This window comes from Maylandia zebra, linkage group LG11 (assembly GCF_041146795.1).
Source record: "Maylandia zebra isolate NMK-2024a linkage group LG11, Mzebra_GT3a, whole genome shotgun sequence".
In the NCBI taxonomy this organism is placed as follows: Eukaryota; Metazoa; Chordata; class Actinopteri; order Cichliformes; family Cichlidae; genus Maylandia; species Maylandia zebra.
In genome coordinates this window covers 11,554,315-11,574,622 of record NC_135177.1, presented here as the reverse complement: position 1 = coordinate 11,574,622, position 20,308 = coordinate 11,554,315, and the positions used below count along the sequence as shown (strand labels likewise).

The 20,308-nt window shown below is 39.0% G+C and overlaps 1 protein-coding gene across 1 annotated transcript in view; it reads right to left on the bottom strand.

The window, feature by feature from the left end:
• adamts16 (ADAM metallopeptidase with thrombospondin type 1 motif, 16) overlaps window positions 1-20,308 on the bottom strand; it is a 52,014-nt gene that overhangs the window by 26,548 nt on the left and 5,158 nt on the right. The window contains exons 4-9 of the mRNA XM_004565122.4: window positions 10,972-11,329; window positions 7,723-7,925; window positions 6,222-6,305; window positions 5,407-5,566; window positions 2,468-2,573; window positions 2,135-2,272 (exon numbers count right to left, since the gene is read on the bottom strand). Coding sequence (XP_004565179.3) covers window positions 2,135-2,272; window positions 2,468-2,573; window positions 5,407-5,566; window positions 6,222-6,305; window positions 7,723-7,925; window positions 10,972-11,329 — 1,049 coding nt within the window. The remainder of the gene's footprint in view (window positions 1-2,134; window positions 2,273-2,467; window positions 2,574-5,406; window positions 5,567-6,221; window positions 6,306-7,722; window positions 7,926-10,971; window positions 11,330-20,308) is intronic.

The window sequence follows — 20,308 nt, the reverse complement described above, 5'->3', positions numbered from 1 at the left end:
GAGCAGTCCATCTAATATACTCATTTCTAATCTGGTCCATCCTCGTCACTCCTAGTGAAAATATTAGCATGTTCAACTCTACCACTTCTGGTTGGCTTCTCGTCTTTTTTTGTGCTACTGTCTCCAAACCAGACATCATAGCAGGTCTCACTACCGTCTTATAAACTTGTCCTTACACTTTTGCTATTATCCTTCTGTCGAAAATCACCCCTGATACTCCAGCCACTACACCCTGCCTGCACTCTATTCTTCACCTCTCTTGTGCACTGTCCGATGCTTTAGATGGCTGACTCGTCCACCTTCAGTACATGTCCTGCATCACCCTCACATACTTCACTGCTACTCCCAACATCCTCGTATAATACCACAACTCCTCTCTTGGCATTGTATCATATGGTTTCTCTAGATCTACAAAGACAGTGCAACTCAACTTTTCCATCAACACTCTCAAAGCAAACATCACATCTGTAGTGCACTTCTCTGCCATGCTGCTGCTCACTAATCATCACCTCTCTTCTCAGCCTAGCTTCAACAACTCTTTCCTAGAGCTTCATGGTATGCCTTATCAGCTTTATCCCACTGGACCTACTACAGCTTTGCACATCACCCTTGTTCCTGCAAACTGGCACAGTACACTTCTTCTCGATTCCTTACACATCCTCTCACTCCCCAGGCTTGTGCTAAACAATGTGGTTAAAAACTCCAAAGCCCTTTCTCCTAAACATCTCTATACCTCAACAGGTATGCCATTTGGACTACCTCTCCTTGTGCTCTTCATCCTCTTCATAGCTTCCCTCACTTAGTCCCTACTGCACCTGTGCTCCATCCATCCATTCCTGCCCTCTCATTTTCTTCACTCCTCAGCTCCTCAAAGTACTCTTTAGACCTGCTACACATCCTTTCCAGCTTGATTTCTCTGCCTAATCAGTTGCTACAAATGCTTCACTCCTTCCTTAAACTCTCAGCAAGGAGCTAAATAAGCACATTTCTCAGAGGAGTCTGAGAGAGAAGGGGATCTTGAAGCTTTCTGGTTGGTTTCACCAGCTTCAACAACAAAAACAACTTCAACTGGCTTTTAAGGAATTTGCTTTCACTGACGTGAAGATTATCCATCCATGTTAGGCATGGAGGGATAAAGCATCTGACCATGCGTACAGTCCGGCCTGTCTGTCATGGCTGACTGAAGAGAAGTAGATCTAGAGTGAGTGTAATATAAACTCTGCTGGCTGACATAACGCTTCTCTCCATAGCAGATGAAGGAGACACTGTGGAGTCTCATGATTGCAGCTAGGAAAACATACAACATTTCAGCAATAATATCATTCAGTAATAATGCAAGATGACGACTCCTTGATGGTTTAATGTTTCAGCGCTCTCCTCCATGTGACCTCAAGAGGTGATGGGAGTTTAATATAAAACTGACAGCTCTAACGAGGTTGAGGTCATCCCAGCTCTAATAACTCAGCGAGGAAATACACTGTCTGTCTCCGCCACTCTGAGAGGGGAGACCTGACAGTTCAGCTAACACACGGGTAAATTTAGTGGTGGGCACTGACTCTGAGCTATCTAGTTTCAAGTATACACGCACACAGACACACACACCTACATCCACAGACAAATAGAAACATGTCCAGACACATGGGCGCGTTGTCTGTGATGGCTGTTTTCCCGCTTGGGAGAGCAGGCTATAAGCAGAACAGTGCACAAACCAACTGCCATGCAAACTTACGGCTTTTACAAGCATGCATCTTGATGCACAATAAAAGTGCATTTTGTAAAAGAGCACTAAGAGAAATGTAGGACCATATTTCACTTAAATTAGCTGCTATGGTAACTACATTCTTTACTTAATTGCATGTAGCCTCTTGTTCATTCAAAGCTTTAAAATTGCTTTTGAAATATAAAATCTTTTACAGGTTTTATATAGGTAAAAGTACAATTTTTCACTTGACACATTAAAAATAAAAAACACAATGAATGCATGAATTAATTAAGTGGCCAGTTTGAAAAACGTAGTTGTTGTGTTTGTTGTGTGAACTCTAACAAAAAGGCAGACATGAAAATTCTTAAAAACACTAGTTTAATTTCTTTTAGTCAACACAATGAAAGTAAAAAAAAAACCCCAATTGCTTACTTGAGGAAGCGGCTGAGGTACTGACGGCTGCAAGCAGACCAGGAGAAGACACCGTTGTGACCAGCTAATGTGGGAGACATGATGTTGCCTTCTGACTTTTTACAAACATTCCCTTCACCATCATGGACCATTCCAAAACTGGAGAGTTAAAAAAAGAGATTTTTATCTACAAATTCAGGTGACATAATCATCTACTTCACATGTAACAAATGCAGAAGTTGTCATTCTAATAGATTATTTATTTTTACATGAATTAAAACAAATTTTGGTACATTTTTCATTTCATTGTCGAACAAGGTTGAACGAGGCTGAATGTACTTTGGAAACCCTTACTTGTGTCCTGATTCATGGGCGATGGTGAATGCCAAACCCAGGCCAGTGTCCTCATTAATGGTACAGCTGCGGTATTTGCTACACATCCCGCTAATTGGCGCAAACCCTGCAAAAGCAGTGATAGATTTTTGTTTTTGCAATCTTTAATACAAGTTTTATTCTTTATTAGTTTAAAAAAGCCATTCCAAAAATAACTGTAATTGGTTAGTTAAAATAACTGCTGTCAAGTTGCTTCTTCTCAGCTTTTTAACTCTACATTGCAAGAGAAATTTCTCAAACGATACGCACTGGTGTGAATTTGTGGAGGGCACATGTCGGAAATATCAAACAACATCAGTGAATTCAAATCCTTCCATATGATAACATATGGTGCTCTATATAGTCACATATGCTACCTTTTACTTCACTTTAAAACATTCTTTCCCTATCTTCACATATTTCTCATATCTCTCATTCTCAGTTAAACTCTTTTATAGTATTCAGCTCCCTTTATGCCTCTCTCTGTCCTCTCTCCTCCTGTCTCTCACATTTACAGCAACCTCTGGCTCTGAATCAAAAAGGCTAATCCACACGAGAGCCTCCCTTAACGTTTTTTCCTTAGAGTTTCATGGCGAATTTGGCCTTAAATGTTGTTTGATTTACATCTCTAAGTCTTTGCCACAGAGTGGCTCATGTATATAACTAATGTGAGCAATGATATTAAATATAACAAGGGAGATTAACTGTGAGAACTACCATTTATTTCTTTTTTGTGTTAGGAAAGAGGTAGGTCATTGATATTATATGACAGTTTTGAAATATGAATAAAAACATTGAAGAATAGGGCTCTAATAGTAATCCAAATAAACAGTGAATGGTTGTGCTAATGCCTATTTTACATCGTACTTCTGGGAATTAGAAAGCACTGATTCTTATTTTGACTGGACAGACACACAAACACACACACACACACACACACACACAAACACACACACACACACACACACACACACACACACACACACACACACACACACACACACACCTTTTATCTAAGCTTGCACAGCTGTATGGATGAGGTTAGTGCCTGTTTCGACACTTTATTGTAAAATCTTAGGTCTGGGGAAGTTACACTCTTGTGTTTTTCTGGTGCAAAAAAGGGGAGTTTTTTTCTCACAGTGTGGAAGATAAGAATGTGTTTGCACGGTCATTACCCCAAATAAGCTTCTGTTATTGTGCTAGGTGATGCACACTCACAGAGACAGCGTGTGTCTGAATGCTCAAGCCAGCTTAGTCTATGTAGAAAAACACTAAGCACTCTAAACTAAATGAAAACCTGATAATGTGTCCACTTTCTGAATTTCTATCTGGTTTTTCTCTTATCTCTGTTAAATACGGTTGGCAAAAAAAAAAAAAAGTAAAAAAAATAAATATTCGGATACTAATTATCACTAAATACTTAATTACTATTGCATCAGATGAACTGCGGCATGATATAGCACTGATATCAACAGTGTTATCTTTGTTTCACCTAGCTAACACACAACTTCACACAACATGCTGAAGGCATGTTGCTGCTTTACTAGCAGCTGAATATGGCGTTATTTTTGTGCCACTATTCTGAGCGCACGTAAAAAAAAATGCAGGTGCAAGTGTTGCATTTTGAGGAGAAATTTATTTTGAGCGAAGAAAAGCTAAATTTGAGTGAACAAAATTCGTTGCTGCGTGCAAAAAATGTATTTCAGTGTTTGTTATTATCCATACACACACACACACACACACACAATAGCAGCCCCTCTCGCTCAGTTTTTGCATTTGCGCTTGCACGCAATGTGTTGCTGCGCTCTCAACATTTCTACCCGTGCGCACTCAACTCTTTCTCTACACCGTTATATTTGTGCCACAAAACCAGCCAATCACAGACTTGGATGCAAAAAAATCTGACTGGCTGTTTTGGTCTCCAATCAGCTCGAAATGACGAAATGCAATATCCCAGAATCCATTTCGTCCAGAACTCAAACGAGGCAGTGGCGGAGGAACACAGAGTGGCGGAGTTTGAAATATTACTCTGGGTCACAAAATAAACTTTTAAGATATTTTCATGCGAGAATGGTGCTGTGTGAACTTCAAATATCTGCTCGATTTATCAAGACATCACATATTTGCATGAATTTTGTTCACTCAAATTTAGCTTTTCTTCGCTCAAAATAAATTTCTCCTCAAAATGCAACACTTGCACCTGCACCTGCGCTCAGAATAGTGGCACAAAAATAGCGCCACAGCAGTGAACAACACTTTATGAACAATTTCAAGAGGTGAGTAAAGCCCCTTTTTTCAACAATAATTAAGCTCTAAACAGGTAGCACAAATGTCAGCCTGGCCAGCACACACATTTAACTTATAGCCGCATTAGCTGTCTCTTAATGATCATTAAGGTAGCAGCTAGCAGCTATGGCTATTATTGGAGCTAGGCGGCAAAATCACTTGTGCCTGTATAACAGTGTTTATTTATTAATTTAAGAGGATTTCGCAATTATTTGTTTCTTGTAAAGTCCCTAATTAAAGCTGTGAGAAGTCTAAAAGTAGACAGAAACAATGGCAGCGTACCTTACCAACAATATTTGATCAGTAATGAAAACATGGTACCAAATCACCAGAAATACAAAGTACCCCAAACAGCCTAAAATTGTTGTTATTGTTTTTTGATCGGATACTGATAACTGGTAATACATTTATAATAAATCTGGATTCAACATAAAGTTAAAAACTAAACATAAAAATAAAGAAGATGATAGATTTTTCTTTCCAGGTTAAGGTACGCTGAGCAAATATGATGGATCGGTGTATTGACAGGATTGTTTATTGCCTCAAATGAGGCCTTCTGGCATTTGGTTGTTGCAGAATCTGCTCTTTTGTGATTTACAAGCAATAGAGCAACAAAGAGGTTTTTAAAGTCATACCAAGAGTATCACAGGGTTCATTCTTCCAAGAGCAGATGTCGAGTCCCGTGAGGAGGATGGCGTGGTCATGGTGCCGGCCCTCTCTACCTCCCAGGGTGGACTGCCAGTGGCAAAAGCTGTTCAGTGTGTGGTCTGCATGGTGGTTGATTACTAAGCCATTCTGTGACATAAAACACATAAAAAGATATGATGACAGTATTAACTTCATTGAGGTAAAGCATTATTATCCATATATTTACTGCCAACTTACAGATTCTCTCTGGGTCTTTATAATCAATAACCAAGATCCCTTAGACAGATAGCATGCATGTTGATAACAACATAAAGGCTTACAGATTTTCTTTTGTGTACAAAGGAAAACGTCTGTGAACATTTTTGTATTTTCACCATTCCTCCTGCTTATAAATACTTAATTTTAAAATCTATGAAGTGGCTGGCAAGTCTAAGCCATTGTTCTCAAGCTGCTTTACTTTTCCCAACTGTACCCCAACAGTTTGTCTCTCTCTGTCTGTGTCGCTCATTTACTCCTAGACTCCATGAGAATTTCCCCTGTGGCACAGATCCAGGGAAATACATGCTCTATTTAAACTGTAAAAGCCCCTAGTTGTTACAACAGCCCCAGGAAGATTTTGGAAGGACCAAAAAGATCTGGAACCTCAGGCAAAACAAACAAATAAACATACAAATGATCCTTTTTTGCATTTTTTTTTTGCCCCTTGGTATGTACAGCTAAAGAACATGGTAACATATTGTTAGTGTATAGGGTTGAGTTGTCTGGGTGAATGATGATTCTGACTAAAAACTGACACGCTCACCTGTTCTTCATCCAGGAGGACGAGACCCACAATCACTATGTTGATATTTCCCCCTATTGTGCCATCTTTGAACAGACTTGAGACCTAAAAGGCAAACAGACAATCATTATGACGTATTACTAGAGCATCTGGCATTTGTCTAATCCATCTCAAGTAATGTTTCAAACTCATGTAATTTGAGACATAAACTACATGTGCATGAGTAATTTTACAAAGTTTAAAGTGGCTTGAACGTGACCATCAAAGTGACATCTGAAGTACTCGCCTGTTTATACAAATGCAGGATCTGTCATTAAAAACTGTTACTGGTACTCGAAGAGGATCTGATTAGTACAATCTAGGCTGATGTGTTAAAATGTCCTTAACTTATATTTATGCACCACTCCCATAATATGACTATGAGGGTTCGCTGTATGCCTTTCTCTAAGACCTCGCGAATACATCTTTAGGAAAACTCATTCATTTCCCTCTTTTCGTCCTGCTTTGCGCTGACTCACAGGAAGACACATGGCCGTGGTTTGTTGCAGAAAGGTCAGGGAGGTCATCAAAGAGCTCACTTAAACTAAGCTATGCTGAAAGCTGAGTGTTTGGCAGGCTGTCAGATTTCTGAATTGATTAGAGCAATGAATCCCTATATGTTTTTACATATAGGAATAATGTATCACACCTGTTTCCACAGATCTGTAGTGTTTTGTGATGCATAGTGCACTGCATGTTTTTTTAAATAAGTAACTATGATTTTTTTTGTCTTTCCACTGTCACTGTGAAAGCATAATTCTATACAAAGCTAAAGAGCTTATTAGATTTCCTTTCCAACAAATATTAAATGACTTTTGTAAGCCCCATGAGGGCTGGCAGGTGGTGTGAAGCGTTGGGTATTTTCTGTGAAACCCCATATAGTATTTAGGTGACTCCTATGAGGCCGGTGACTGCTCTGACTTTGTTTTTACTACAGGGAACTATGTTTTCAAAATAGATGGATTATCTTTGGATTTGTCAGTCAGTCATTAAGTAGCAAAACAAGTGTGACGGTATTCGCTTACAGATAAGCTGAGAGGAATGGAGGGGGACACTGCAAGCGTTGTGGAGATGATCTCACCCAGATATCAGTTTCCTGTTTTAAGATCTCTGATAAGTTAGTCTAGCAGACAGGATTGTCAAGTAACTAAATCCTTACTTCAAATAAATTGCATGGCTTCCTCTTTCATCAGCTGATGTTATGGTGTATAATAGCAAAAAAAGCACAGCATCCTAAAACTTCATTTGATGATGTGACTGCAAAGTTACACCAGGCTTTGTGGTTCTGCTGTTAAAGCCACTTGTAAAAATACAAGACAACTTTCCCATAAAGTTACAAGACATCATATTTGGTATTCTTAAAAAAACGAGTCAGCCTTAAGGTTGATTTATGTAACTCCTGTCTTGAATGTGTGCTGCGCCCATGCTAGCCTATAGGCAGAGTGCACATCAAACACAGTGGTAAAGACTAAATTTGTCTCACCATGTTAAGCACAGTAAGAACATATGTAGTTATGTTCTCATGGCCATGGTTGTCCATCATCTTTCTGTCCACCACCACAAGTGTCTCCACATTGAGTCCCTGGTTGGCCTTGTTCTTCATCAGCACTGCCCTTTTATTCCTGGGGATAAACTTGTATTCATCTGGAAGGATAAAAATATCCTCTTCTGGAGGTTTCGGCATGTCTGTGAAAACAGATGGAAAAAGATATAGAGTAAGAATTCATTAAGTAATAAACTGGTCTGAAGCAAAATGATGTAGTAACAGCTGAACAACCTGAATGGAGCATTACTCAGTGATCTATGGCTGCACAGTTAACATGATGAACTACTGTATGGAAGCTTCCGAGTGACTGATGAAAGCCCAAACAATAGCGCATATAATAGCGCCTTAATTGCAGCCATAATGTCCATGACAAATGCAAGCCTTCCTTTCCATTGCTGATTACATTTGCAAGTGATTTGAAATACATTTGTAGCCACTGGCCAAATGTTTACCTTTGCTTATGTGTGCTAACCAGCGATTCTGGCAAATAGCTGGCAACAGCTCTGGATGATTAACCGTGCTCTTACTTTTGTGACCTGATGTCATGGATAAACTGCCAACTGTGCTTTTTTTTTTTTTTTTTTACTGTTGTTGACTCTGGCAGTCTCAATGTTATGCTACCATTAAGTGTGAAATCCTAGTATGTGTTCTGCCTTGCAGTAGCTACAGTTACATAAAGTAACAATATTTAAAACAATCAACTATATGAAATATTTACATGTGGAAAGCACACACATTCATCTGAAATGTATGTGCTTCCAGAGCTGTTTCATATTCTATAGACATGTAACATAAATATAGTGTATTTTTGTCCCAAAATGATGTTTTTTTTGTTTATTTGTTTATTTAGTACTAATGAAAGGCTGTATTATGAAAAATATTTTGTAACTTTTGATGAATTGAAGCTTGCTATGTGAATCTGGGAGTAAAAGCACCTTCGAACATTCAGATTTGAACTATGACATAAAGTAGAACACCTGTTAGTGCAAAAGCACAGCATGCAACCATAGTATCTTGTAACGTTATCTTCTTAAGTCTTATTTTCAGTGTTTTGATAGGTTATCAAAATTTTGACCTGCTCATCGCTGGCTTAGATAAGATAAGATAAGATAAGATAACCTTTATTAGTCCCACACGTGGGAAATTTGTTTTGTCACAGCAGGAAGTGGACAGTGCAAAAGTTATGACGCAAAAATTAGAATACAATAAGAATAAATACAGTACACAGCTGTACAGAATAGAATAAAATAATATACTATATACAGTAGAATAAAATAGAATAAAAATATACAATAAGATAAAAATAGAATACGAATGCTATATACAACTGAGTAAAAATACAACGATGCCAGAAAAGATTATTGCACTTAGTGTTATTGCACATGTGTGGATGTGTGTGTTTGTTCAGTTAAAGTCTTTGTTGTGGAGTCTGACAGCAGTGGGGAGGAAAGACCTGCGAAATCTCTCCGTCCCACACCGTGGGTGCCGCAGTCTCCCACTGAAGGAGCTGCTCAGTGCTGTCACAGTCTGCTGCATGGGATAATTAGATTAGATAATCTATAAAGGCTAGAAAGTTTGCTTATACAGGCGGAAAGCAGGTGAATGACCAAAGTGCCCTTCGACGAACACACAACGCAGGTGTTCGGTGATATCATCTTATAAAAATGCAAACATCATTGTGTTTTCATAGGGACATACAGCTGCTCTCGTTTGAAAGACCCCCGTGATGCAAGCAATGTTAACGGATCTTGTGGTAATTTCTTGAGAGCAAACATTTGTCATAGTGCAAAGTAAACAGAAATTATAAGAATTAACCTTTACTTATAAAATCAACCACAAATGTCTAAATAAATACATGAAAATGATGATTGTTCGAGGAATCAGCTAATCATGAATGAGTGTTATTGTGTTTAAAGATTTTCAGTCTAAGACAATCTGCTTTACAACATTTACAATCCCCATGTTGTGTAAGTGACAACACACTGCTGATTGTCTCCTTTACATAAAAAGGAGCTAATGTCTTAACAATATGTGAAACCCAAGTCAACATAGAATGTGTTGTCTTTAATCTTGTGTTACAATTTAAAATGAGACACAGCTGCTGTCCAATTTTCACAAGTATTTGTGAATGTTTGCTGCACAAATATGATGATATTACCATCATTAAATAGCAATTTGATGCTTCCACCAGCCACCCTCGTGAAGCTGTTACAAACAGAGTAAACCACAAATGTAAACACATGTAATATTATCGAAGGATAAGAAGGTTATTTAGTAAGTGTTAAGTGTTTTCATATGAAAATCTGAAAAGGGCAAAAATGACTTCATGGCTTTTTTTTTATAATTAAATTAGTAAAAAGTGATCCAATATCAAATCCACCCTAAATCGGAGAATATGTGAGTAAGGCTGACCTCAAAATAAAATAACATTGTTTGGTTCTTAAACACTTAGGATGTCACCAATCCAGAAAAATTTTGTATATTATTTTTTCCCATTTTACTAATCTAAATGTTCTTTGCATTCTTCGTTATTTAATACTGCTTTTAAAGCAATTACCAAGATTGATAATTGCTTTAAAAGCAGAATCTTGAATTACCAATTCAAATTCTTGATATTTCCAGTCCAAATTCTTCTTCTTGCCAAAAAACTAAGACAAAGCAACAAAGGAGAGTTAAAAATAACCCGAACCAAACAAAAAACCCCTTCAGTAGTTTGTTTGGTACAGCTGTTACTCTATCTATTACAATCTAGCAGTGCCTAGCCATCCATGAAGAAGAGGATTTATGAGGCTGACTTTAGTTGGCAATAAGAGCCACCTCGTTGTTAAAAACTTTACCTAGCCGGCCAGATTAAGCACTTAAAATGAAAGTTTAGTGGTGCTGTTACTTTCTGTTTGACCGTGAAAACCCAAATACCAGTGAGATTTGGCTAGTTGACACATAATGATCTATGACCCCTATAGTCAAGAGACATTGTTAGGTTAGCAGTGCTTGCAAATTCTTTTGCAAGTTTCCGGGTTAAGGTGAAATTGATTTTAATAAACACTATGTAAACCAAATTATTAGAGGTTTAAAAGTATTATAACAAGCAAATAGGAAGGTGCAGGAATCAATAATGTATGTAAATCTTAAGAGGAATACTACAATGTTACATTAGCATTAGAAGGAGAAATTGCCCTTACATACATTTCTTCCTTCTCCCACAGAAGTGTTGCTTCTGCTTCTCCCCATGTCTGTAGTCGCTGTCATGGCGATGGTCATTGTGCTGTTGGCCACTTCCATGATGTTTTATCAGGTCAGCTTGAGTGTTGCTGTTATTGTTGTCATGCTGTTTTTGCAGTCCCTTGTATTGATGTTCAAACACTGTGTTGTCAGCGGATCTCTTTTGAAGCACATGTTGCCGCTGTGTTTGGGAGTCCCTTTCTCTCTTATAGAGGATGTGTGGCTGATGACCGAAGGGCGCTGTGAAGTTCTCCATCTGCGCCAAGCCGTGTGACACGGGTCTCAAGAAATATTCTGCATCCTGTGTTTGGATCAAACCTGACTAGAGGCAAAATAGAGAGTTTGATTAGCTTTACAGCACAACCTGTTACCTAGGCTGCACTAATCTACTGTTGCACCCATGTTGTCTACACTCAAGCCATGTGGAAAACCCTCAAAAAAATCTTTCTCAGGCCAAACAATCTTGAAAAAAGAGGGTCTCTTCCCAACTTTTTTGTGAAAAAATATTTAAACGTGACCCAATAATGAAATATTGTTTGCTAAAACCTCAAAAGTTCACAAATTCTTTTCCACTGAAAAAGGCCCAAAGGGCTGCAGTCATATATTTTAATGATAACGTTACGATAATTACTCTCGCCAGCTTTTCATTTAGCTACCCAGTCTGCCTCTTTTAGCAATTAGTCAAGGTTTGACCCTTAGTCGCTCTGAACCCGCCTCCCTTAAACCTCTTTAGGTCACTGGCCACGTTTCATCATGTTTAACATCTGTTTTACTGTTCAGGGTCAACCGTTATCTCACCTAAATTTAAACCAAACTTGGTCAGACAGAATGATTTTAAACCCAATGGGCTGGTGGCATAAACATGATATATGCTGTATAGCATGTATGTAAGAGAAGCTCTTAAGAGCCCATTTCCAGCTCTGTTTATCCTGTGATATCTTTAATACAACATGGAATACGAGAATGGGCGACATGAACATCTTCAGCAGCAACAATTTCCTTTTACTATATATGAAGATCAATGTGTGCTTTTTTGGTGCCACAGCATAACTTAGACATTCAGTTACAGGTTGCTTTTGTAAAAGGCCAATTAATATGGCCACTTGAAAAAGAAAGTTTTGAAAGAAAGTGTGGGTACAAAGTAAGTACAGTACCAGCTGTTAGGGGCTACTAATTAAATTAATTAATCTGAATTGCTGGCACTTTCCTGACCTGGAGGTCAGGTCAAAATGGGTGATGCAACAGGGTAAAGATCCCAAGCATAGCAGGAAATCTGCAACAGAGTGGTTAAAAAAGAAAAGAATCAAGGTGTTGCAGTTGTACAGTTAAAGTCCAGACCCCAACAAGGTTTTAAATCCTTTGGCAGGACCTTAAGAAAGCTGCGGATAAATGAATGCCCATAAAGTTGTAAAGAAGAGGGCCAAATTTCCTCCACAAAAGTCTTAAAGAATTACTTCAGGTTAACGCTGCCAAAGGTCATTATGCACGCTACTTAATAATGGGGTGTACTTAGTTCTTCAAGAATTGCATAGAATCTTGTGAAATGCTTATTTTTCACATGACTGTCAATATATCTGCACATATTTAAGGACACAGCAATTTTCATTTATAAATGTTCTAACTGGGTCAGTCTGAATTGTAGCAGTGGCATGTTGTTATTAATCTCAGTGGATAAACTGAGTCAAAAGCCTTTTTGAATCTCTACATTTTACAGTGACAATTATTCACAATATTTTTTTAAGCTGACGTTATTCTCGCTTTATTTTTCCCTCTATCCCTGTCTGTGTCAAAGAGACATTTCAGCTTTCATATTCAGCTTTTCAATAAACTTCTATCAACACAACAGATTCAGACAGTTGGAGATGGTTTCCCTTGCTCTCTTCTTCTCTTTTTCACTCTCAGTCTCTCTAAACATGCACCACATTTGTGATGACAGTCAGTTGGCATGTAGTGTTTGTACTTTAACTGCACTTGGCAGTTACAACCATTTCCCTAAAATATGTTTAAATAACTACAGTCGCCACTGCTTTTTTTCTTTCATTTTGTTTCACTGTGAGTGGAGTATGAGGCCCTTCATCCCTGCAGTCAGATGCTGGCTAACAGAGACACAGTGACACAGTTGCAGTGGTGAGGTAGTGAGTGTGTATTAATGTGTCTTTGTGTGTGTATGTGCATAAGTCAGTCCTTACACAGTACAAAGTGGAAGTTTGTGTGTGAGACAAAACAGTGGGAGAGACAGCTGGAAAATCAGGGCTCATAAATGTGAAACTCAAAAGTCTGCATGTGTGGATGTCTGCAGATGTTTCCATATCTCTAAGTAGGGGAATCTCTGGTAGCAATAAGTTAGACTCGCAGGAGCAAATTTCAAACAGTGATGTCTTTCATGCTGACAAGGTCTTCAGAACCAATTTTTTCATCATCACTCATCAACCTGGGCCGTTTACCCTTCATACAGGTCAGAGAACTAGCGAAGCAGAGTCTATGGAAAGTACCGCGTTGAGCTTTGCATGTGAAAACTATGAGGTCGATACAGATGTGTCAGCTATGACCACAATGACCATGCAGTTTACAGCTTTAATCACATACTGTAGTAAAAAAAGTTATTGTCAGTACTGTGCATTTATGAAGTAATTAGCATGATTGGTTCTACAGCTGTCAGAATGGCGTATTCCTTGCAATATTATCAAATTATGAATATTAACACAGGTAAATGAAAGAATTATATATCCAACTGACCACATGATTCCTAGAGTGTGACATTAATGGTAAAATGGGGTGGAGGGGCAGGCTGCTGGGGTACTTTTCAAATCCTACTGTCAAGTTGTATGCTCAAGCCAGAGGAGAGCAGTTGTTATTTACAGATGTCCCATATTCAGATAATGATCATTTCCCACTATACAGTAACTGGTGTTTCACAGATGAAAGCTACCTACAAACAGCAACACTATATGGACACAAATGTAGGCCTAGACTGCTTAGTCTTTGAATTCAGCTGTTTTCAGTCCCATTGCCACGAGTGTAAAAGTCAAGCACTTAACCATGCAATCTGCTTTTGCAAAAAAATTGTGGCTCGTTTTAAAGAGCTCACTGAATTCGAGCATGGTACTATAATAGGAAGCCACCATTGCAAAAAGTCAGTCTGTAAAACGTCTTCCTTTCTAGATATTCCACAATCAACTTTAAGTGGTATTTTTGCAAAGTGGAAGCGTTTAGGAACCACAGCAACAGCCGCAAAGAGCCAGACCACGTAAAGTTGTCGAATGCTGAAGCGGAAAATGCGCAACGGTCGCCAACGCTCTGGTGACTCAATAACTGCAAAGTTGCAAACCTTCTCTGGCATTAACATCAGCAAAACATTCCATGCCAGAAAGATGAGGGTGCGTGATCAGTTATTGAGGGAAAGAAAGAAGTGAGAAAGAGGCTTACTAAAACGTTACCACCTTCCACCATTGCTGGCCCGCCAACGGTCAAGAAATACCCCAGCCAGGATTGTTGCTTATATCACATGTGACAACCGGTGCGTGATTCCACATGGCACCCGCCCCGGCGCTGTGTAATCACAGACAATTGTCAACAATTGGTTCCAAGTCACGATGAGGCCTCTGACCTGAACTGTGCTGCCGCCAACCATCAGAACTTCACATGCTAAGTATTTATTTTTTCTGTGTGGGTGGTTCAGGGATTGAACACTGGGGCATTAGTGTGGTGATATGGTAAAGCAGCTCTACAGGGGAAAGACTGCCAAGAACATTTAAAAAAAATCCCTTTTCATCATTTTTTTTGTTGTTGTATGTGGTTATTTTTAGTCAATCCATTGCAATGAACAAGACAGTCAAGAAAGGAAACCTATTGAGTGAGAGAACATCAACCATAGGATTTAAACCTGCAGCATGTGTACTGACTGTTTAGCTTGCGGTTGTTATAGAAACAGACATCTTTTGATAGCTAATAGCAGTAGTTTAGACAGTGCAGGGAAATCTGGCTGACATTCAGTCTCAAAAAGAACTGTATCTACAGAGAAGATATTTTCAGAGCTGCACTATTTAAATTTGACTTATTTGCAGCTGTATGTTGCCAACTTTATAAGTCATGTGGTTAGAAAAAACCTTTAATTTCCACTTTTGTTTACATTTGCATATGATACTTTGCTGTAACAGCATTTACAGTACAATACATGAAGCAAACAGTTCAAGAGCAAGTGGTTCGCCATTTCAACCGAAGCCAAAGGCTTTCCACTGGAGACATGTCAGCAAGCATGAACAACAAGATAGCTATGGCCACATTTCAAAGTGACAGTGTTCACTCTTTTACTCTTTTACTAAAGTATCTTACAGTTTGTGTATACTGGCTGCTTTGTCTTTTCAGCATTGCTGTAACACAGCAGTTCCCAGATATCTGTCTACACATATACGAAGTGATTTTTGGAGCTGACCATGGTAGCTTACTGCCATGTCATGGCATTTCAATATTTTTTCTATGCAACTTCACTTTTTTCCTTGGGTCAAATCATCAGTGTCGCTTTAATATTTTAAATGAGCGCATGAAAAGCTCTTTCAAAAGCATCGCAAAGCCAAGTTAGGGATGAGCAGCTAATATGCTTGTGTCTGGAGCTCCATCATAAAAAGGACCATGAGTCACTCCTCCACATATTATCCTGTTTCCTCTCATCTGCATTTTGTCACATAGACTGAAAGGACTGTTTCTCTGGAAGGATAGATCAATGCATCTAATTGTTTTACAAATGCTGTCAATGTATTTTGTCCTGTGCTTCAGATATCCAATCCAGATGTTGATACCACAGTATTTAACTGTTGGCTGTGAGCTCTTCTAAAATATGCTGATTTCATTTTAAGTGTTCTATTACTGAATACATCAAGTTTCAGTGACAGAAAACTAGACACGCAGAGGTGTTGTACTGTGTGTGCAATGAATTTAAACAAAGCTAAAGGATGTCGTTACTCAGCTAACAGCCAACAGACAAAAACAGATTATCTTTTTTATGCAGTTTTTGAGTTGAGCACAAACAACATACATGCACTTTCTTTAATTTAATACGTACGTGAGCGTGTGTGTGCAGGCTGCTATGTTAAGAGATTAGGTCACACTGGTCCCTTTCCTAAATAGCCAAAGTCATCGGATTACACAGTACACAGTATGAAGTGCAAATAGCAGTCATAAAATGCTGAAATACTACTTGGGAGGGCGCAGACAGCTGGACTCTGTGTCAGACTCATCCAGACAAGCAGCAACAAGAACGGGGGGGGGGAGTAGGCGGGCAAGAAACAGAAGGAAAGCGGAAATGAGGCGGGGAAGCGCTCAGTGCATTACAAGATGCACCTGACTGTAGGCTGTATATGTTTCTGTCGTTATTTATCTCTACCCCTCCTCGCTGTCCTCGACAAAAATACGTGGCAACTTTGGCATCTCAAACACAAGGCTTCACATTTCCAAACAATCCGTCTTTTGACAGAACAAAGTGCTTCAAGAGATGATGCTGCAATGCTTTATTTGTCATCCACACTGATTCCACGATGGCTACACTTCCAGCAGCCGAAGACAAGGATTCAGATTGTGAGCTTTGCGTTGACAGAGTTAACTGAACAACTGTGAATTGCTCTCTCGGGTCATATTTTAGTTTAATGCGCATTTCTTTACGAATTAGAGATTACCACTGTATCCAAAATATCCAGCACGGATTACACAAACTGGAGGTCCTCATTACTTAATCTCCGTGGTATGGTGGAGGAAACCATGAATGATGAAGCCTTGATAAAACTGTTCTCACATCATTGGGTGCACAGTATCTACTGAGAAATGGTGATAGCAACCTGCCAAGACCACACTATGTGCTTTTCAAAGCTTCACTAACATCAGTAGACCCATCCCTCATATTCGCTTGGAAATCCCAGAGGTGGAAGAAATGTGCAGCATTCTATTATTACCATGATTGCGTGCCCCGAGGCAAGAAACACACCCATCCTTTTACAAGTGGAAAACACATACCTTCCAAGTGATTTGTAGTGGCAGGACATTAAGAATTTCCCTTTGATACAAAAGGAAGGTGTGCTTTACAAGTCTGAGTAAAATTAGCCAAACTGATACAGATGTAGGTGAAGCACAGGGCTAAAGTACAGATGTGAAAAAAGGACATACTGTATAGAGAGTAAGCAGTTGCTTATTAGTAGTTACTAGTTGAAAAAAGGTTATTATGCATACCTTTGTGTAATGTTCATGGATGCAAATTAGCAGGAGATTAAATAGCATACAAAAAGGCACAATAAGACCAAATTGTTACTTTGGTAGTACAGTGCTGCTGCTATGCTGCATACAGAAAAATATTTGAGAAAATGAATCATAATAACTCAATAATTTAAGCTAGCAGGTTCCAGCATGGGGTTTGCAGACAGCCAGGTCTCAAAGTTAACATATTTACAGATAAAAATCATGCTTGCAGCTCTGTGAGGCTTACAACATTCTTTTACGTTTTGCCACCATGCTGGTGAGTTCACAATGTCAACTAGCTGCTGTTAGGTAGGCTGGATGACAATAACGATGTTCAACATATTAGTTCGGCATGCTAAACATCTTGTGTCTGAGTAGGTTTTTCAACAAAGCTTGAAAAAGAAGGCAACTGGAGTTCTTTAGGTGTATGAAGATGTTTCACCTCTTATCCAGGATGCTTTTACAGGTCTAAAATGGCTATTTACCCCTAGTAAGGGGTTGTCCCCTTTGAAAGTGGTCTTGAGGTCACTGACCTACTATTGATCATGTGAGTTATCTCAAGGTGTGAAATAAGGCATGGGTCATTACCATCACCTGTGGGTTAAGGATGAAATCCCTGTGAAACCTTGGATGAGAGGTAAAATGTCATCACAAACCTAAAGAACTCCAGTTGTCTTCTGTTTCAAGATCTCAGGAATAACATCTTTTTTCCCCTTTGTTTGGACCAAAAATTGCACAAGATGCCATATGTAGGCATAGGGATGAAAAGAAAGTTACCAGATTGGAACAATTTCTGCATATCACTCCTCAATAGCCTCATATCCATAAAAGCAGGACTAAAGCATATCATGCTGCAGCATAAAGTCGACACAGAGAAGGAACTGTTTTATGATGGGCTGTTCCATGTGTGTGTGCTGGTGTAAGAAACCCTTTGGCAGGTGATCAGTGGGATTGGCCTGAAACTTTTATTCCATCAATTCATTGCTTGTAAGTCAGAGATTTTTACGGCTGATCACCCTCCTGTCATCAACTGCATGGGCTGCCAGAAGATGAGAGTTAAAAAGGCAAATTATAAATAGGCTTTAACAATGTTACACTGCCTGCAAGAAGAATTTTAGCACTTCAAACTTCCAGGGAGGGAGCAACGACCCTTATATTCTTCGTCAATGTCACTCCTTTTCACTCTGATCTTTCATTATCCTTCTGTTGGCGTCGATTAGCCAGCGTGAGAAACCCTAACCCTGCAGCTTACTCTAAACACAGATGGATGGTGTTAATTTTTTTTTTTTTTTTTAAGAATGACAGCGCAAACAAATGTGATGAAAGAGTCTAATCTAAGTTGTATCACTGCGCATTTGGAGTCCAGATGCAGTGCTGCTCCGGTCAGTATTTACCTGTTCCTTGCTAAAGCAAACTGGCCAAAGTGCAAGGTCTCCCATATGCTTTCAAGTACAGTGAACTCTGTTATGACGTTTTGACCAGTTGTATGCAACATCTGTAGCACGCACACACACTTAGATTAACTGGCTGGACTTGAACACTTGTCCAAGAACTTTGAACCTTAACCAAAGCTTATATTAACGTTAAATCAATCTAAACATCTTCATTTTAAAATCCGTTGAGGTATCATGTATGTTGACACCACAACGTAACAATGTAAATGGCTTAAGTCCCTAAAAGACTGGCACTATGCACAGCCAGTTTAACCCTATAGGTATGTAGGTCTTTAGTGCAAAAACTCATCTTATGTATCAACACTGACTGTGTGACAGTGGTGAAGTTAAATATTAAAACGTATGCAGAAAAATTCTTATATGCAGTTTAGCGCTTAATAAAATGCATTCTTCCCTTTTTTTGAAAATCAGTAACCAGCTTGATCTTTTCCCTAGAATCTAAATACTTTTGCCTGCTGATATTGCTTTGCACTTCCCAACTTCACATCAGAAAAAGCCAAATTCCCAATGATGCCCTGACCCAGTCTGTCCTAGCCCGCCTCAGCCGTGAGAACAACATTTACAGTCTCTGCAACCCTGGACCTTTTGGCTGGATCTTTTATTGGGATCTGCTCTGAAATGTAGACACACACACACACACACACACACACAAACACACACACACACAGAAGAAGAGAAGCATCCCTGGAGATGTGCCATTCTCTGCCTGTAGTTTTAGAGGGCAATTCTCAGACACAGCAGTGGTCCCTTACAATGAAATATAAACAGCAAACCAACATGGAATTTATTTTAGCCTAATTAAAAACACTAAAAGCCATGCTTAAGTGAAATGTGGTCAAACTGGTTTTTAGGGGAATTTGCTTTTGGTAAAACTGTGAAAAGAAACAAGTTCAAACAATATTTCTTTTTCAGATGAAAGCTTATATCCCACTGGCCTGAATGCATTCACTAACGGATGTCAACTGACAAATGAAGCTGATGTTGAAGAACAAAATGAGGAACACTTGAGAACTTCTCTTCTTTTTACCAAGCTTCAGCTGTACAACAGAAAAAGAGTAGAATGTATAATGAAATTAAGTGGCATAATAGCAAATAAAAAGAAACAATAAGACCAAACAAATCAATAAAATTCTCAACAGAAAGTCTGGTTGAACAAAAAAGGTTTGAGTCAACTAAACATAGCTGTAGTGGTAGACCGTTCCAATGCCTTGTGCCACAAGTGCCACAGGCTGAAAGGCTCTGTCTCCACTAGTCTACAGTCAAATGTGTGAAACAACTAACACATGCTGAGCCTGTGAACGAAGACTGCAAGCAGCAGTGTATTTTGTAAGAAATAATCTCGAGCCTGGTGATTTAGTGCTCTGTGTGTGTACATACGGTCATTTTAAACTCTACTGGCAGCCAGCGTAAAGAACATGCTGACTTCAAAACGAATAAGTGTGTAGGTAAGTTTTTGTATTAATTAAGTCCTTTGTTCTCTAGTCCAGACTGCTAAGAGGGTTAATATAACACTTGGGGTCTTAGCGTGGCACTACCTCACTTGAGCTTATTACAGTAATTTCTTCTTTATGTTCATGCAGCACAGGAGGACCACCAAGGCGAGAACTGGAATTTAGCCAGTAAAT